The 17,834-nt window shown below is 42.9% G+C and overlaps 1 gene segment (V, D, J or C); it reads left to right on the top strand.

The window, feature by feature from the left end:
• The first annotated feature begins 13,660 nt into the window (after positions 1–13,660).
• Positions 13,661–14,252, top strand: LOC131723300 (immunoglobulin heavy variable 3-30-3-like). The segment is given in 2 exon segments: positions 13,661–13,786; positions 13,918–14,252. Coding segments are annotated over 2 exon segments (372 nt in total).
• Positions 14,253–17,834: the final 3,582 nt, after the last annotated feature.

Raw genomic sequence — 17,834 nt, 5'->3', positions numbered from 1 at the left:
TCAGCTCACTGCAGCATGGATGTGTGGAAGACTGCATGTGTGCAGCATGGATTTATGCACGGAATATCTGCTTTGAACACATTTCTCCAGATCTCTAACATGCAGGATCAAGGAGATGGGATTAAAACAGTTTACTTGTGAATTCTCAAAAGAAATATTGACAAAAGCTTCTTTCCTAAAATCAAAAAGGGGTGTATATTTCAAGCCTGATGCCTGTGCCAGTTACCCTTTAAACAATGATCTGTGTGAATCAATCAGGGCCCAGGTGTTTGCTAATAATCTGTGCTAATGGGCTGATTGTTCTATTAGTGCTCAATAGACAGTCTAGGCTGAGTCTAAACTGACACATAGGACTGAATTAAAAGAGGAGAAAATCCCTCCTTGAAATACTCAAGGTCTTGATTAGAAATGAGAAATGATCAATTATAAAACACATGGCTTGAGTTGATGAGAATAATCAGATTTCTTTGACACATTTCTCCAGCCCCTCTGTCTTTGTAGAGGGATTCCAGTGTGCAGTGTTTCTGGGAGTCAGCAATATAAACAAGCTGCTTTAAATAATGCAGAGTAACGTATGCAAATGTCCAGGGCTTCACTTCCTATTTAACTCTGCTGCAGTGCAGATAGGAGCAGGAGGAGAGGTAGCCTGTCTGCTGGTTACAACACTTTCTTCTTTCAATAACCACAATACTGCAGTACAATGGGGATTTTAACAGCTCTCTGTATAATAATGACAGCTCTATCAAGTAAGTATTTGACACTTGTGGAAATTAGCCTGCATTGATTCTGTATATTACTTGATGTTTTAGCAGTAGTTACTGTACGTTGTTTGCTTTTTTCCTCAAGGTGTCCGGTCTGATGTAGTGTTGACTGAGTCCGGACCAGCAGTTATAAAACCTGGAGAGTCCCATAAACTGTCCTGTAAAGCCTCTGGATTCACATTCAGCAGCTATACTATGGGCTGGGTTCGACAAGCTCCTGGAAAGGGTCTGGAATGGGTGGCCAGTATTTATAGCACCGCATACTATGCCCCGTCTGTTCAGGGAAGATTCACCATCTCCAGAGACAATTCCAACAGCATGGTTTATTTACAAATGAACAGCCTGAAGACTGAAGACACTGCCGTGTATTACTGTGCTCGAGACCCACAGTGATGCAATCAAACCAAGCAGCCGTACAAAATCCCCTCTCTTCAGGACTGCAGCACTGATCACTCACAGGTTCTGCTTTCTTTTTCATGGTTGAGTTGTGGTCGATCAACCATGAGATTCAGACTCTTGTCTCTTAGAAAACCACACACTCAATTTCAAAGAAAACACAAACAAGTGGCAGCTCCTAATAATAACTTCTTTCCTTTGATGTGGTTGTGAGAATGAGCGAGAAAGGAAACGGTCTGTGATAAGTGTACCGTGAGTGTTAAGTGTTCTGTTTGTTTCTTTCTGTCTGTGCTTGTCATTATAGAAGGCTAACCTCCGGGAGCTGTAGCTAAACCCCCAGCAATCAAACCCGGACTCCACTTCACCATTGTACACGAATAAACCTGCAGATCACTACGTTCACTGAGAGCACTCACTGTGCAGTTGGGACCGTGGTGTGTTTGTGTGGGTCTTGTTGAGTGGATTATTATTTCGGGACTGAACCCCGTGGTTTGCCTGAGCGATACACATCGTTGTGTAGAGAAAGGTATTATTATTTGTCAGCAAATAAAGAGCTGCTTTTTCACCGTGAACTGTCTTGTGTGTCTCATTCCTGAGCTCCGCATCCCCGCTGCACCTGTGCACTACAAACCACTTTGCCACAGACCCTGGTATGACTCACACTGTCACCCTCACTTTCAATAGCCATCCGAGTTCTCATATATTTAGGTGGAATTGTGGATAAGAAACTTTGCATTGTACTGTTATATAAAGGGAAGATTTAGCACAATCCATGATGATGTGTTGCTGACTGACCAGCCTTTCATACCTCTGGGGGCCTGGGTTCCAGTCCAGCTGGTGAGGACTCCAGTACAATCAGTGTGGTGGTCACTTCTAGGTGTCCAGTGAACATTAGTCCACGTCACAAAAACAACCACGCAATTCAGGGCAACACTTTCCATGAAGTGTCTGGAATTACTGTGTATTTACAGAGTAGTTACTTAGTAAATACATGTGCACTTACACATCATTACAATGTTAGTTACAATGTACTTAATGTGTCCAATGTCTTTGCACGATATACCCCGAACCCTATCCCTAACCCGAACCCTGTCCCATAGGAGTTAATGATGCCACTGTGTGAAAAGCATCACTATGAAGGACTGCAGTTACCTGTAAAGAAACCTGCTTTGTATGTTCACTGAGTCAATAAATCTGAGCTGCTTACACTGCCAATAAGAAGCAACTATTCATCCAAATCTCCCCACACTAATTCACAACACTATTGATGCATATATGTCTAGTGGTTTCCTCCCTGATTACAGAGTGCAATCCATGCTAAACAGATACAGAATGGAAACCAGTGGAATGTTGTGTCCTGTGCACAGTATTGACAGCAGCCTGCTTTTCACATTTCCTGACAGTAGATGGCAGTGTCTCCAACAGAATGGCAGCACTGTAACAGCATAAAGATCTGACACATGTGCATTACTGAGCTTCACAGGAACAGAGAGATCAGTCTGCTGTTCTGCCTGCAGAAGTGCAGATAGGAGCAGGAGGAGAGGTAGCCTGTCTGCTGGTTACAACACTTTCTTCTTTCAATAACCACAATACTGCAGTACAATGGGGATTTTAACAGCTCTCTGTATAATAATGACAGCTCTATCAAGTAAGTATCTGACACTTGTGGAAATTAGCCTGCATTGATTCTGTATATTACTTGATGTTTTAGCAGTAATTACTGTACGTTGTTTGCTTTTTACCTCAAGGTGTCCGGTCTGATGTAGTGTTGACTGAGTCCGGACCAGCAGTTGCAAAGCCTGGAGAGTCCCATAAACTGTCCTGTAAAGCCTCTGGATTCACATTCAGCAGCTATGATATGCACTGGGTTCGACAAGCTCCTGGAAAGGGTCTGGAATGGGTGGCTTATATTAGCGGTGCTGGTAGTAGTACAAACTATGCCACATCTGTCCAGGGAAGATTCACCATCTCAAGAGACAATTCCAACAGCATGCTGTATTTACAAATGAACAGCCTGAAGACGGAAGACACTGCCGTGTATTACTGTGCTGGAGGCTCACAGTGAGAGAAGTGCAATGCAGGACTCGTACAAAAACTATTACATTAGATACATGTGCATAGAAAGAGGAAGTGAGAATGTTTACAGATGTCTCATCTGATATTGCTTTGAGCCAGTCTGGTTCTGAACTGAGAAAGCCAGGGGAGTCTGTAAAGATGTCTTGTAAAGTCTCTGGATTCACATTAAGCAGCAGCTATTGGATACATTGGATCAGACAAGCTCCTGGGAAAGCTCTGGAATGGTTGCTGAACTGTACATAACCAATATTCAATACTGTCCATCGATATAAGGTCATTCTACTGGTTTCCATGGATACTTCCAACACAGCATATCTGCAAATGAACAGCCTGAAGACTGAAGACACTGCCGTGTATTACTGTGCTCGAGACTCACAGTGAGAGAAGTGAAGCCTGAGCCCTTACAAAAACCCACTCGTGTGAATCCACTCATTCATGTCAATGGGGAATTCATCCCATGTGCATGTGTTGTTTCAGTTAACACACAACGGCATCATTACAGTTACAGAGACAGAATAGAACAATGTGGTTTAGAATATCCTACGTGTGGCTCAAGCCTTTACTCAAACACAAGACCTGAATATCCTCATCTGCTCCACAGCAAGCAAGATAAGACACAGTTCAGAAAACCAAAAAACACAGGGCAGTAAAGTAACAAATGCTTTGATGGGTCATTCAGTGAACCAATCCAATCAGATATGGGGCTGCTGGTTCAGTGCCCTTCAAGGTATACACTGTGGAGAAACTACAGTGCAATATAGAACATGTTTCTGAGAAAAAAAGACTGCAAGAGTTTACACCATGCCATTAAAACACCCCTCCCTCTCTCCCCCCTCCCTCTCTCCCCCCACTCCCACTCCTCACACAGACACACAACCCCCAACAGCAAACCCAGGCCAGGCTCCCCTTCCCTCCAACAAGTATTGGGACAGACAAGTAAAGGCACATACAGATGGGTTTCTGCAATGGTGACTTCCAAGACTGGTATCACACTGATGGGTCGAGCCTCTATTCAGGGATGGAGAGATGTTTATGTGATATTTGTATGTATTAAACTGGAAGAGCCACTAGAGGGCACTGCAACACCTTTCTTTGGCTCAATCTGAGGGAACAGAAAGCCACTTTTTCAGGGACAGTGGCTGGAAAACTGGTTCCAGGAGACCTAGTTTGAGGCAACTTTGCTGAATCAAACCCCAAGTCTCCCCTGGTGTGCCGTGCAGGGGCCTGAAACCTAGTCTCCTGAAACCAAGCTCCAAGCCTCAAAGTGGCTTCTTGTTCCCTCAGCTTTAGATGGACACACTGCAAAAACAACACACACTTTCGTTTGTATCTTTCTCACATTCGTAAAGAAAATCTGCCATAGAAGTGCATCACAATCAAAATGAATCAAATACAATGAAAGCACAGAAGCTGTTGCATTGTGATATTATCTGTTGTCTTGACCTCATTCAGAACCAAGCACAGAATCATCCACAGTGAACCCACTGCTGTTCAATCACTGCAAACGACCCTGGCAGTGTGAATAAAACAGGAGCGTGATGTATTATTAATATCATTTCAAAGAATATTCTCATAGCAGAATCCAATAATACAATAACATGCAATCACACATCCACAGTCTATTGCATTGTAAGCAACTGAAAGCAAACTGTAACATGGGTTCCTGTCTTGTGTTCAGTGAACTCTGTATCCTGCTGAATTTATCCAGCCGTATGCAAACTCAGAGCCCCCACTTCCTATTTAATGCAGAGCAGAGGCACCCAGAAGGCAAGTGCCAGGGACCCGGGCAACGGTATAGAAGTGACACACAGTGTAGCGTCTCATTACTGAACAAGACATGGGAGGCATTGCACAGCTCTGCATCGTACTGTACTGCTTGGCAGGTAGGAGCCTGGACTGATTGAATTACAGTCATTCACACACACACACTGTAAACCCAAGTCATGGACTTGTGAATAATATCTGGCTTTTGCAGCAGCCATTTCGAACAGCGTTGTGTGTTGCTTTGAGGTCAGTGAAGGGTTTTGATGTGCTTTTCTGCTTTCAGGTGTTTGGGCGGACATTGTGTTGAAGCAGTCCGATCCTGAGGTTAGAAAGCCAGGAGACTCTGTGAAACTGTCCTGTCAAGGCTCCGGGGAAGATGAGGATGGGGATACCATCACTGCTTATGATATGAGCTGGATTCGACAAGCTCCTGGGAAGGGGCTGGAATGGGTGGGCTACATTAGCTCTGGTGGTAGTAGTACAAGCTATGCCCCGTCTGTCCAGGGAAGATTCACCATCTCCAGAGACAATTCCAACAGCATGCTGTATTTGCAAATGAACAGCCTGAAGACTGAAGACACTGCCGTGTATTACTGTGCTCCTGCACAGTGAGTCAGTTCAGTGCTCTGCTCGTACAGAAACTCTACCCACAGTGGACTGCTTTACAGCACACTGCACTGAGGAGCAATACGGTTAGCTGGACCATTCTCTTGATCATCATCAATGCAATTTAGATGCAATTCCATGTTATTTACTCTGGACCTAGAGAAAGATCTGACACTTGAATGCTCAGTTAAGATGAAAGGCATTTACTAGAGCAGACTGCATAGAAAATCTGCAATGATGTGTCTCTGCTTTGTTTGGTCACTGCAACCAAGTCTCAGTTTCAAGAGCTCTGCTCACACTGCCAATAGAGATAGGAACTATTTATCCATATCTTCCACACGAATTCAGAAAATCTGCAGCAATACTGAAACAAGCTGTTGGCATGGACAGTGGTGTCCTGCCATCTTGCAGAGTGCAATCCATGCTAAATGGATCCCATGCAGCTACACTGGGGCTGTGTTTGACATGCTTTCAGTTTGTGTAGAGACAGGATTGTTCAGGGACTCAACAGAAACACTCCGTCACAAACACAAGGACTTGGGGGTTGATTTGATGCACTTGTAATCTGCTGGGATAAGACACAGCTGGATGTTTTACTGCAGTTTACAGCACTGAGGAATAACCCTGGATTGCATCAAGCACCTATCTGTAGTTCTCACTGTGTTCCCTCCATACTGTACACAAGTGCTTGAACCAATCAAGGGGAATTCTCTGGTTCTGTTCAATTCTTTATTCAAACCCAGCTGTGGTTCTTCCTAGCAAATAAGCCCCTTGGTTTCTTCTAACTTTTCCATTGCAAATGCACAGCGCTTCTCATTGTCATCAAGTCAATGGCAGGGTCTGTATTATAATGAGACAGAATGCCACGATCTTAAAAGGTACAAGAAATAGTTTTTTTACAAAATCAAATCATTATCTCACCCACTTATCATTCATCTTATTTAAATTCAATTTTCTTTTCATGGCATGCTTGAAATGTTAATTTTTTTTAATTGAGTTTAGCTGCTTAGCGTCTCAGGATCACTTTCCATTTACACAGCAGTGACTTAGTAAACATGTGCACTTACACATCATTACAATGCTATCATGCATCGTTACAATGGACTTAACGTGTAAATCTGAATGGAAAGTGTTACAAAGTACTGAAATACAGGACAATGCAGATATTACCATTGTCATTTACAACCGCAACATTGCAAATGCTAGGAGGCTTTTGAGAGTTTGCTAAGTGTGATTTACAGCACCTCCACACACTGCAGTTCTCATCTCCTGACAGTAGATGGCAGTGTCTCCATCAGAATGGCAGCACTGGAACAGAACAAAGTTCAATGTGAAAACACTGCAGGCTGTGTATTACTGAGCTCCAGAGTAACAGTGAGAGCAGCCTGCTGTGCTTCCCTGCAAAACAGATTCACACTCCCCCACCTAATCAGCTCACTGCAGCATGGATGTGTGGAAGACTGCATGTGTGCAGCATGGATTTATGCACGAAATATCTGCTTTGAACGCATTTCTCCAGATCTCTTACATGCAGGATAAAGGAAATGGGATTAAAACAGTTTACTTGTGAATTCTCAAAAGAAATATTGAAAAAAGCTTCTTTCCTAAAATCAATAAGGGGTGTATATTTCAAGCCTGATGCCTGTGCCAGTTACCCTTTAAACAATGATCTGTGTGAATCAATCAAAGCCCAGGTGTTTGCTAATAATCTGTGCTAATGGGCTGATTGTGCTATTAGTGCTCAATACACAGTCTAGGCTGAGTCTAAACTGACACATGGGACTGAATTAAAGAGGAGAAAATCCCTCCTTGAAGTACTCAAGGTCCTGATTAGAAATGAGAAATGATCAATTATAAAACACATCGCTTGAGTTGTTGAGAATAATCAGATTTGTTTGGCACATTTCTCCAGCCCCTCTGTCTTTGTAGAGGGATTCCAGTGTGCAGTGTTTCTGGGAGTCAGCAATATAAACAAGCTGCTTTAAATAATGCAGAGAAACGTATGCAAATGTCCAGGGCTTCACTTCCTATTTAACTCTGCTGCAGTGCAGATAGGAGCAGGAGGAGAGGTAGCCTGTCTGCTGGTTACAACACTTTCTTCTTTCAATAACCACAATACTGCAGTACAATGGGGATTTTAACAGCTCTCTGTATAATAATGACAGCTCTATCAAGTAAGTATGTGACACTTGTGGAAATTAGCCTGCATTGATTCTGTATATTACTTGATGTTTTAGCAGTAGTTACTGTACGTTGTTTGCTTTTTTCCTCAAGGTGTCCGGTCTGATGTAGTGTTGACTGAGTCCGGACCAGCAGTTGTAAAGCCTGGAGAGTCCCATAAACTGTCCTGTAAAGCCTCTGGATTCACATTCAGCAGTTCTGAAATGGGCTGGGTCCGACAAGCTCCTGGAAAGGGTCTGGAATGGGTGGCTTATATTAATAGTGCTGGTAGTAGTACATACTATGCCCCGTCTGTCCAGGGAAGATTCACCATCTCCAGAGACAATTCCAACAGCCTGCTGTATTTACAAATGAACAGCCTGAAGACTGAAGACACTGCCGTGTATTACTGTGCTCGAGACCCACAGTGATGCAATCAAACCAAGCAGCCGTACAAAATCCCCTCTCTTCAGGACTGCAGCACTGATCACTCACAGGTTCTGCTTTCTTTTTCATGGTTGAGTTGTGGTAGATCAACCATGAGATTCAGACTCTTGTCTGTTAGAAAACCACACACTCAATTTCAAAGAAAACACAAACAAGTGTCAGCTTCTATCTGTCGTGTTTTACTTGTACCTGCAGTCAGGGCCAGCGGGACCATATAGGCAGAACAGGGCGGCAAATTGAAGGGGGCGGCAAAAACGCTACATCATTACATTTTATACTTCATTTCTTTAATCGTAAAATGCTCCACATCTCAGATCACTGTTTCTTGTTCTGCCGGGTGAAATCTGCTCTCCCCTGGGAACAGGCTCGTGGCTGTTGAGACCGTTGCTAAGCAAAGGACGCTTTGAAGTTCATTGCGTAATCAAAAGGGGCGGGGTTTCATTCGCCGCACCCCTCGTTCCAGCGCCCCTGGTTGTTTGATATTTAAGCATTTTCATAAAACATCAGTAAAGATTCTTTCATTCTTTAAAGTTAATTCTCAAGTCAAGGATCTGCCTGTATTAAAATGTACCGGATGATCTGCTGTGCACGATTATATGATCACTAACCTACACGTTAGATACCAGTTTTATAGTAGTTAAGGAACGCAGTGCGGTGCTGTACAAATAAGGACCAATGAAAATGCGATGTGTTTGAAGCAGCCTGCGTATCCTGTATCAAGTGTTATTTATAACTCTAATCTCATGCATGGGGGTAGAATCCATTGATCATAAATATTGTCATTGTAAAACCTGTTTGTAACCAGTGATGATTGGATATAGTCGTATATCGTTTTGTGACGATGTAAAAACACATCATGTGGTGTACAGTAATTTGTTTACACGTTGATCTATATTGTAAGGATCCTGGCGATGGCGTCGTCCTGCACATTGTGTTTGTCTTGTGTCTCTTGTTTGTTGGGTCTCGTTTAGTGTTCTGTGTATTGCAGGGCTGTAGCGAGGGGTACATTTTGACCTTCGAAGGTTCGGAACACGTCACCGAAGGAAGGTTTGAACCCTCGATGGGGCTCATTTGCATCATGTATTGGTGACGTCACCCTAGCTACTTGTTTTTATTTGATTGATTTACAGGTAATCCATATCAATGGAATAAAACACTTACATGTAGTTTAAAAATACGTTATATAGAACAGTAATCATGTTGTATAATTTAATAAGCACATGTACTGCCCTCAGGCGGCAGGATTAACTCGTGAAGGGGTCATCAGAAATGACTAAGGGGGCTCAAATATTTTCGCTCGATGATAACACAGGATGGATAATAATCGATAGTACAATTACACATAATGTATTTGCAGCCACGCACGGCTGTCTTGCCACAAGAATACAGGCTACTGCACTACTTTACAAACATGGACAACTCATAACCGGCTCGAAAAACTGCAAGTTATGACAACCCTACACAGCTACATGCACAACACCCATCAATGCAATGCAAAACAGTTGCTACTTACCATAATAACACTTCCCCTTGCCAATACAATGCATTTCCAATCGCGGACAGCAAACACTACTGTACAATGCACTAGCACGACTTATCGGTACAATGCAGCTTGGACGCAGCTAGCAAGCGAGCTCGCCACGAGAGTGCGGTACTGCGCTGCTATGACAACAACAGAGGAATTAGAATTCCATAGCAACGCGTTGTTGATGGCAACGCTATAGCTACATCGATACTCAACCATTGCTCAAGGTCTGCCCACCCTCATCAATGTAATGCAAAGCACCTATTCTACCAAATAAAACAACATTAAAACAATCCGATTATATTATAAACCAAACATTTCCAATCACACCACAGAAATCAAGCAGCAGACGAGGCAGCAACGCCAATGAAGAAAATCAAGTCGAGGTCTATTTCTGACATTTCCCACGCATTTCCAAAAGCGAGCAAATAACAAACTAACACAAGCCCAGCCGGGCTGCCTTTTCTTACCCTGATTCAGAAGAGTTGCTGCCGCCTTGATGCGGTGTTGAACCTCCTCAGCAGTCTCTCCTTCCACTCCCCACGGAATTTGCTTGGAAGATCCCTCTCAAATGCCGGTTGAATCAGCTGTGCTTTCCTCCTGTGCATCGTGCTCCTCTGTGCTCACTCAATACGTTTTTCAATGTTGAAAAAGACTTCTAGCAAGTTGCCGTGGATGCTCCAAATGTTAATCTCAGCTTCAATGCCATCATCACAGTAGGCATTGCTGTTAGAGGTCCGGAGTATCTATCCAAAATGTTCTGCGGAGTCCATTTCTCTTCTCCAGATCGGGCGATTTCAGTCTGTAGAAACTGGCGTGCGACAGTAACCTCAGCTTCCACAAAGTCTCCGGAGATGAAGTCCAGCAGTGGTTTCACCTTTTCCGCATCCATAAAGGTTTCTCTCTCGGTGATTATCGTCGGCTCGGCGGTCTTGTCCTCTGTGGCTGGCTTCTCACCCTCCACGCCGCTTTGATGCGATGCTGCCGTCCTGCCCTGGAGAAACCACTTTCTGAGATCCACCATGCTACCGATCAGACACCCAGCTAAACTATTTCATTTGCATAACTAATTAGCTCAATTCCATCCAGCTGCGAGGTAAAACATTTTTTTTTTCGTAGTACATAACTTTGAAAGTAAACTTAAACGGTCAAATTCACCCCACCCCCTTCCACTGTGAAGGCCAATCAAAATTATTATTTTTTTTCAACTGGTAAAATGTGTGTGACTTACGTATGATGCGTGCAAGGAGTTGCATGAATGAAGCATATAGACACAACAAATCGGGTGGGCATGACTGAGGGGGCAGATTGAAGGACAGAATAGGGATACAAAACTGACGGGGCACAATATTCCAACTGAGGGGGCATTGCCCTCTTTTGCCCCCTCGTGGCGCCGGGCCTGATAGCGTGTAACGTCTTCAGGTTGCGTATTGAAGTGAAAAAGTGAAAAAGACTTCATTTCCCAGCATCACTGCAACTTTTCATAGCTGCGCATGCGCAATGAAATGAAAAAAGGCCCACAATGAGGAAGTGCAATGCAGGACTCGTACAAAAACTATTCCATTAGATACATGTGCATAGAAAGAGGAAGTGTGACTGGTAACTGGTATTCTGGTCTCTACATGAACTTCATAAAGTGCATCAAACTTTATTAAATGTGTTCAAAAGAATGAACATAAAGAGAGCCCCTGATATTATTGAGTCGGGTCACAGAACTGAGGCCTGTGTGTCTCAGTCACAATGCTGGTATTGAGTTCAGGATCAGCTCCATTACTGTGTGTCTCAGTCACAATGCTGGTATTGAGTTCAGGATCAGCTCCATTACTGTGTGTCTCAGTCACAATGCTGGGATTGAGTTCAGGATCAGCTCCATTACTGTGTGTCTCAGTCACAATGCTGGTATTGAGTTCAGGATCAGCTCCATTACTGTGTGTCTCAGTCACAATGCTGGTATTGAGTTCAGGATCAGCTCCATTACTGTGCGTCTCAGTCACAATGCTGGTATTGAGTTCAGGATCAGCTCCATTACTGTGCGTCTCAGTCACAATGCTGGTATTGAGTTCAGGATCAGCTCCATTACTGTGTGTCTCAGTCACAATGCTGGTATTGAGTTCAGGATCAGCTCCATTACTGTGTGTCTCAGTCACAATGCTGGGATTGAGTTCAGGATCAGCTCCATTACTTGTGGAAGGATTGGCTCACTTTTTCAGTTCCAGGGCACATGTTATTCTGTAGTAATCACTGAGGAACTAGAAGGAAAGCACACTGAGTGTAATGCTGAAACAATGCCCTTCTAATTCCATTAATTCCACTGCAGTTACCACATGCCTATGTTGTCACTTCAATGGAATGTGTGCCCTGTAAGTGAAAGTCTCTCTGCAGTCCAGTCTAGAAGCATTGCTCTAAACAGCTTGTAACAAACTCAACGCTAGAGTTTAATAAAAATAACTGTAATTACCTGATCACAATATTATCACCCCACCTGCAATAAGTCAAAAAGATACGCGAGCAGAGAGCCAGACCACGAAATGAACACGGGGTGAGACAGTAATCCTGACTATAAATATGCACTGAGCCAGTCCAAACAAACCACAAAGGAAGAAGAGAAATACTGCAGAACAATAAAACTGCAGAGCAAGAAGACAGGTACGTGAAAAAAAAGAAATCACATCCTACAATTACAGAACAAGAAATCTGAGAAGTTAGCCCATGAAATAAAGACAGTCCAATTTGAGTCCTTGATCGCCAAATGGGAAGAGTCCCAAAAAATACAAATAAAAAAACTAAATGTCCAAAAAAAAAACCCGTCCCCTGACTTATCCTGTCCCTGCACAGGATATAATAAAGAAAATCAAGTAATAAACTGGAGCTTCGGTCCCGAGGCACTTGCTGAACCCCAGTAAAAACAGCAAAACAAAGAGATTTGACCAGAACAAAGATATAGAACCAATCCAGGTGATGAAGGAAAAAAAACACAAAAAGAAAATATATAAAGAAGGTTTTCAATAAGAGTAATCCAGCAGCAGAATAAAAAGAGTAAATGGGTTTGATCTCAGCCAGCGTTCGGGAAATGTCCGTCCGACAAGCGATTTCCCAACGGAGAGGCAGCTCCGACGAAGAATCCTTTTCAATCCCAGGGTGAAACAGGAACACCTTGGTGAGACAGTGAACAGAAATCCACAGGGTGGGCAGAAAGACTTCAGTAAATCTCTATTCATCTGCTGAAGCAAAGTTCAGACTCAGCTAAAGAAGTTAATTAAGGCATTGATCGGCTTTTTGATATAAACTTATTTCCTAAGCGTTTTCTTTATTCTTCAAAAGCAGTAGCTTTGAAAATACTTTTACTAACACACACACACACGCATGCACGCACGCACGCACACACGCACGCACGCACGCACACTTCTCTCTCCTCTCTACACAAAACAGACCCCCTCTTAACCAGTCAGGTTCCTGGAATAAAGAAATTGCCAAGTGGCTTAATGAGACAAAGATAATCAATTCAAGTAGAACCAGGCCATTTCTATAAGGACACGTTAACAATAAATTAGATAAACAGGAGAACGGATGCAGGGATCATTACTAATGTGTTCTGTATGGAAAACAGAATATATAAAGATTTCAATAACTTTCAGCCTTCACCGGGAAACCTCCGAAAAAAAATGTGTGGCTTTAATATATAATTGCTTAATAAGCTTTCAATTAAACTTTGATAACCTGGCCAGGTTTTCTGAAATCCAATTAAGCATCGCAGGCAGCAAACTCCTTATGCTGCACCACTGTAGCTAATGCTACACACACGCTGCCTGCCAGCTGAGATCTCCTCTATTTGAACCCACTGAAGAGCGTCTATGCAAACCTCAGCACAGTCCCTTCCTATTTAAACCCAGCCTGCTGTCTGCTAGTTCAGATGTGCAGAGGAGAGGTTGGGCTGCATTTCTCAGCTCTTTCTTTACACACCACAAAGTGTCTTTGCTACAAATTATTCATTACAACTCATTCACAATGTTGGGTGCTTTAAAAGTCATCCTGTTATTGTCTTATCTGACATGTGAGTATAAATTGCAATTACTTGTATTCTCATTCAACATGCATTATTAGTGTACATACTATGAAAAACAATGATTTTAATAATTATCATTTGCATTATTGTTAAAACTTGTGTGTGTTTGTTATTTTCAGATGCAGGCTGTGCTGATGTTATAACCCAGCCCAGTTCAGAAGTCAGAAAGCCAGGAGAATCTCTCAAGCTGTCTTGTAAAATCTCTGGATACTCTTTGACTGACAGCAGTAGCTGGTACGCCACAGGCTGGATTCGTCAGCCTGTCGGGAAAGCACTGGAATGGCTGAGTAGAATCGACTATGATGCAGAGGCATTTTATGCACAGTCAGTCCAGGGCCGGTTCACAGTCAGCAAGTCTGATTCCAGCAGCACTGTGTTCTTACAGATGAACAGCCTGAAGACTGAAGACACTGCCGTGTATTACTGTGCTCGATACCCACAGTGAGGAAGTGCAATGCAGGACTCGTACAAAAACTATTACATTAGATACATGTGCATAGAAAGAGGAAGGGAGAATGTTTACAGATGTCTGATCTGATATTGTTTTGAGCCAGTCTGGTTCTGAAATGAGAAAGCCAGGGGAGTCTGTAAAGATGTCTTGTAAAGTCTCTGGATTCACATTAAGCAGCAGCTATTGGATACACTGGATCCGGCAAGCTCCTGGGAAAGCTCTGGAATGGTTGCTGAACTGTACATAACCAATATTCAATACTGTCCATCGATATAAGATCATTCTACTGGTTTCCATGGATACTTCCACCACAGCATATCTGCAAATGAACAGCCTGAACACTGAAGACACTGCCGTGTATTACTGTGCTCGAGACTCACAGTGAGAGAAGTGAAGCCTGAGCCCTTACAAAAACCCACTCGTGTGAATCCACTCATTCATGTCAAGGGGAAACGCAGAACTCTGCCAGACTTTGCTTTGTTAATGTATACTGAACACGAAGTTACGTGATTTCATTGAATTTCATGTATCTGACATACAGGCTGAAATATCTGTGTCCAGTGCTGACCACACAACTCCTCCTCAATTCAAATGATATTCCTCTTGGTCCCACTTCTGGACATTCCCAGCTTAATATAAAAACATCTTCAAAGAAACACAAACCCTACAGTGGCCCCGATATTATTCACACTGTCACCCTCGCTTTCAATAGCCGTCCGAGTTCTCATATATTTAGGTGGAATTGTGGATAAGAAACTTTGCATTGTACTGTTATATAAAGGGAAGATTTAGCACAATCCATGATGATGTGTTGCTGACTGACCAGCCTTTCATACCTCTGGGGACCTGGGTTCCAGTCCAGCTGGTCAGGACTCCAGTACAATCAGTGTGGTGGTCACTTCTAGGTGTCCAGTGAACATTAGTCCACGTCACAAAAACAACCACACGATTCAGGGCAACACTTTCCATGAAGTGTCTGGAATTACTGTGTATTTACAGAGTAGTTACTTAGTAAATACATGTGCACTTACACATCATTACAATGTTAGTTACAATGTACTTAATGTGTCCAATGTCTTTGCACGATATACCCCGAACCCTATCCCTAACCCGAACCCTGTCCCATAGGAGTCAATGATGCCACTGTGTGAAAAGTATCACTATGAAGGACTGCAGTTACCTGTAAAGAAACCTGCTTTGTATGTTCACTGAGTCAATAAATCTGAGCTGCTTACACTGCCAATAAGAAGCAACTATTCATCCAAATCTCCCCACACTAATTCACAACACTATTGATGCATATATGTCTAGTGGTTTCCTCCCTGATTACAGAGTGCAATCCATGCTAAACAGATACAGAATGGAAACCAGTGGAATGTTGTGTCCTGTGCACAGTATTGACAGCAGCCTGCTTTTCTCATTTTTGTCCAGTAGATGGCAGTGTCTCCCTCAGAATGGCAGCACTGTAACAGTATAAAGATCTGACACATGTGCATTACTGAGCTTCACAGGAACAGAGAGATCAGTCTGCTGTTCTGCCTACAAAACACAGTCACACTTCACCACCTCAGCAGCTTCATAGGACACAGAGAAGTCAAGAAGCATTTAGGGTTTATTGGAAACAGTTTACGGCTGGATATTGTTCAAAATACAGCAAACAAAAAACCAAACTATCTCCCCCTCTCTTTCGCACTATTTTCTTTCTCCAAAACATGATCATAATGTTTGTGTTTAAAATGCCACTGATCAACACTGTTCCAAGGTTGTGGATTTCCCCAGCCCCTCTATCATAGTCGAGGGATTCCAGTGTGCAGTGTTTCTGGGAGTCAGCAATATAAACAAGCTGCTTTAAATAATGCAGAGAAACGTATGCAAATGTCCAGGGCTTCACTTCCTATTTAACTCTGCTGCAGTGCAGATAGGAGCAGGAGGAGAGGTAGCCTGTCTGCTGGTTACAACACTTTCTTCTTTCAATAACCACAATACTGCAGTACAATGGGGATTTTAACAGCTCTCTGTATAATAATGACAGCTCTATCAAGTAAGTATCTGACACTTGTGGAAATTAGCCTGCATTGATTCTGTATATTACTTGATGTTTTAGCAGTAGTTACTGTACGTTGTTTGCTTTTTTCCTCAAGGTGTCCGGTCTGATGTAGTGTTGACTGAGTCCGGACCAGCAGTTGTAAAGCCTGGAGAGTCCCATAAACTGTCCTGTAAAGCCTCTGGATTCACATTCAGCAGCTACTACATGGGCTGGGTTCGACAAGCTCCTGGGAAGGGTCTGGAATGGGTGGCTTATATTTATAGCAGCAGTTATGGTGGTAGCACATACTATGCCCAGTCTGTTCAGCGAAGATTCACCATCTCCAGAGATGATTCCAACAGCATGCTGTATTTACAAATGAACAGCCTGAAGACTGAAGACACTGCCGTGTATTACTGTGCTCGAGGCCCACACAGTGATGCAATCAAACCAAGCAGCCGTACAAAATCCCCTCTCTTCAGGACTGCAGCACTGATCACTCACAGGTTCTGCTTTCTTTTTCATGGTTGAGTTGTGGTTGATCAACCATGAGATTCAGACTGTCTGTTAGAACAGCAGACCACACTTTCTACAGGAAAATACAAACTGTAAAAGCGGCCATGCTGAGATTGTTACACCCCCCTCCCCCCCCCCACCACCAGGTGTAATTTAGAACTTTATTCATTACACAAAACATCTCGTCTAAAAGCTCAAACACTTTTTCATGGTCCTCCCTACTGACAATCCCAGCTGCTGCTGGGGAGTGATCAGGTTTGGTTTATTTGCCAATAGTTGATGGAGGGAAGTATTAAAATAGGTAGAGCCTCTAAGTTAGAAAATACCAGAACACACTATTGACATGTCCAGTGGCTTCCTCCAATATTCCAGAGTGCAATCCATCATAAATGGATACCATGTGAAAGGGAAACATTGTTAGTAATGAATTATAGTTTTCTCTTCAGGTTAATGTTTTTGATACTGTAAACATTTTAAACGGCACACATAATTATGCTGAGGTGGGAAGTAAATAGTATTCATGCACCCTGGCATCGCGTCTGTCTTGTGTTTTCTCCTCCGAGGGCACGAGTCATTACAATACAATAAACAGCCTCGATTTACGATGGTCTGTACTGCATGCATAGAGACAGAGATAGATATTTGACCATAATTTTAATGTTATAGTTTATTACATATGACATAACTACTGCTTGGAACTTTCTGTCTGAAAAAACCCTTCACAATTTACAAACAGCGTTCCCAAATCGCTGTCAGCCGTGATGCTGGAAGAGAGATGAAACTAAATGATTTCTCAAAAAGTGAAACCTGTTCCATTTCCACATCGAACAAGCTGAACGTGTCCGAGCGTGTCCGCCTCACGAAATTCCGCCGTAACTAACGCATGCTAAAAATTCAATTAAAACAATGACCTGCTTTTGGGATATGAATTTGTTCAGTGTGTTTGTAGAATGATGTTCTCGCTTCCCGGTATGAGTTGTATTCGCATTTGTACTTTGAGCTAAGTTTTGAGATGCAGACGTGTGTTATTTTATAGAAACGTT

Source organism: Acipenser ruthenus, chromosome 54, assembly GCF_902713425.1.
Source record: "Acipenser ruthenus chromosome 54, fAciRut3.2 maternal haplotype, whole genome shotgun sequence".
Classification (NCBI taxonomy): domain Eukaryota; kingdom Metazoa; phylum Chordata; class Actinopteri; order Acipenseriformes; family Acipenseridae; genus Acipenser; species Acipenser ruthenus.
This window is presented reverse-complemented; position numbering and strand designations above follow the sequence as displayed.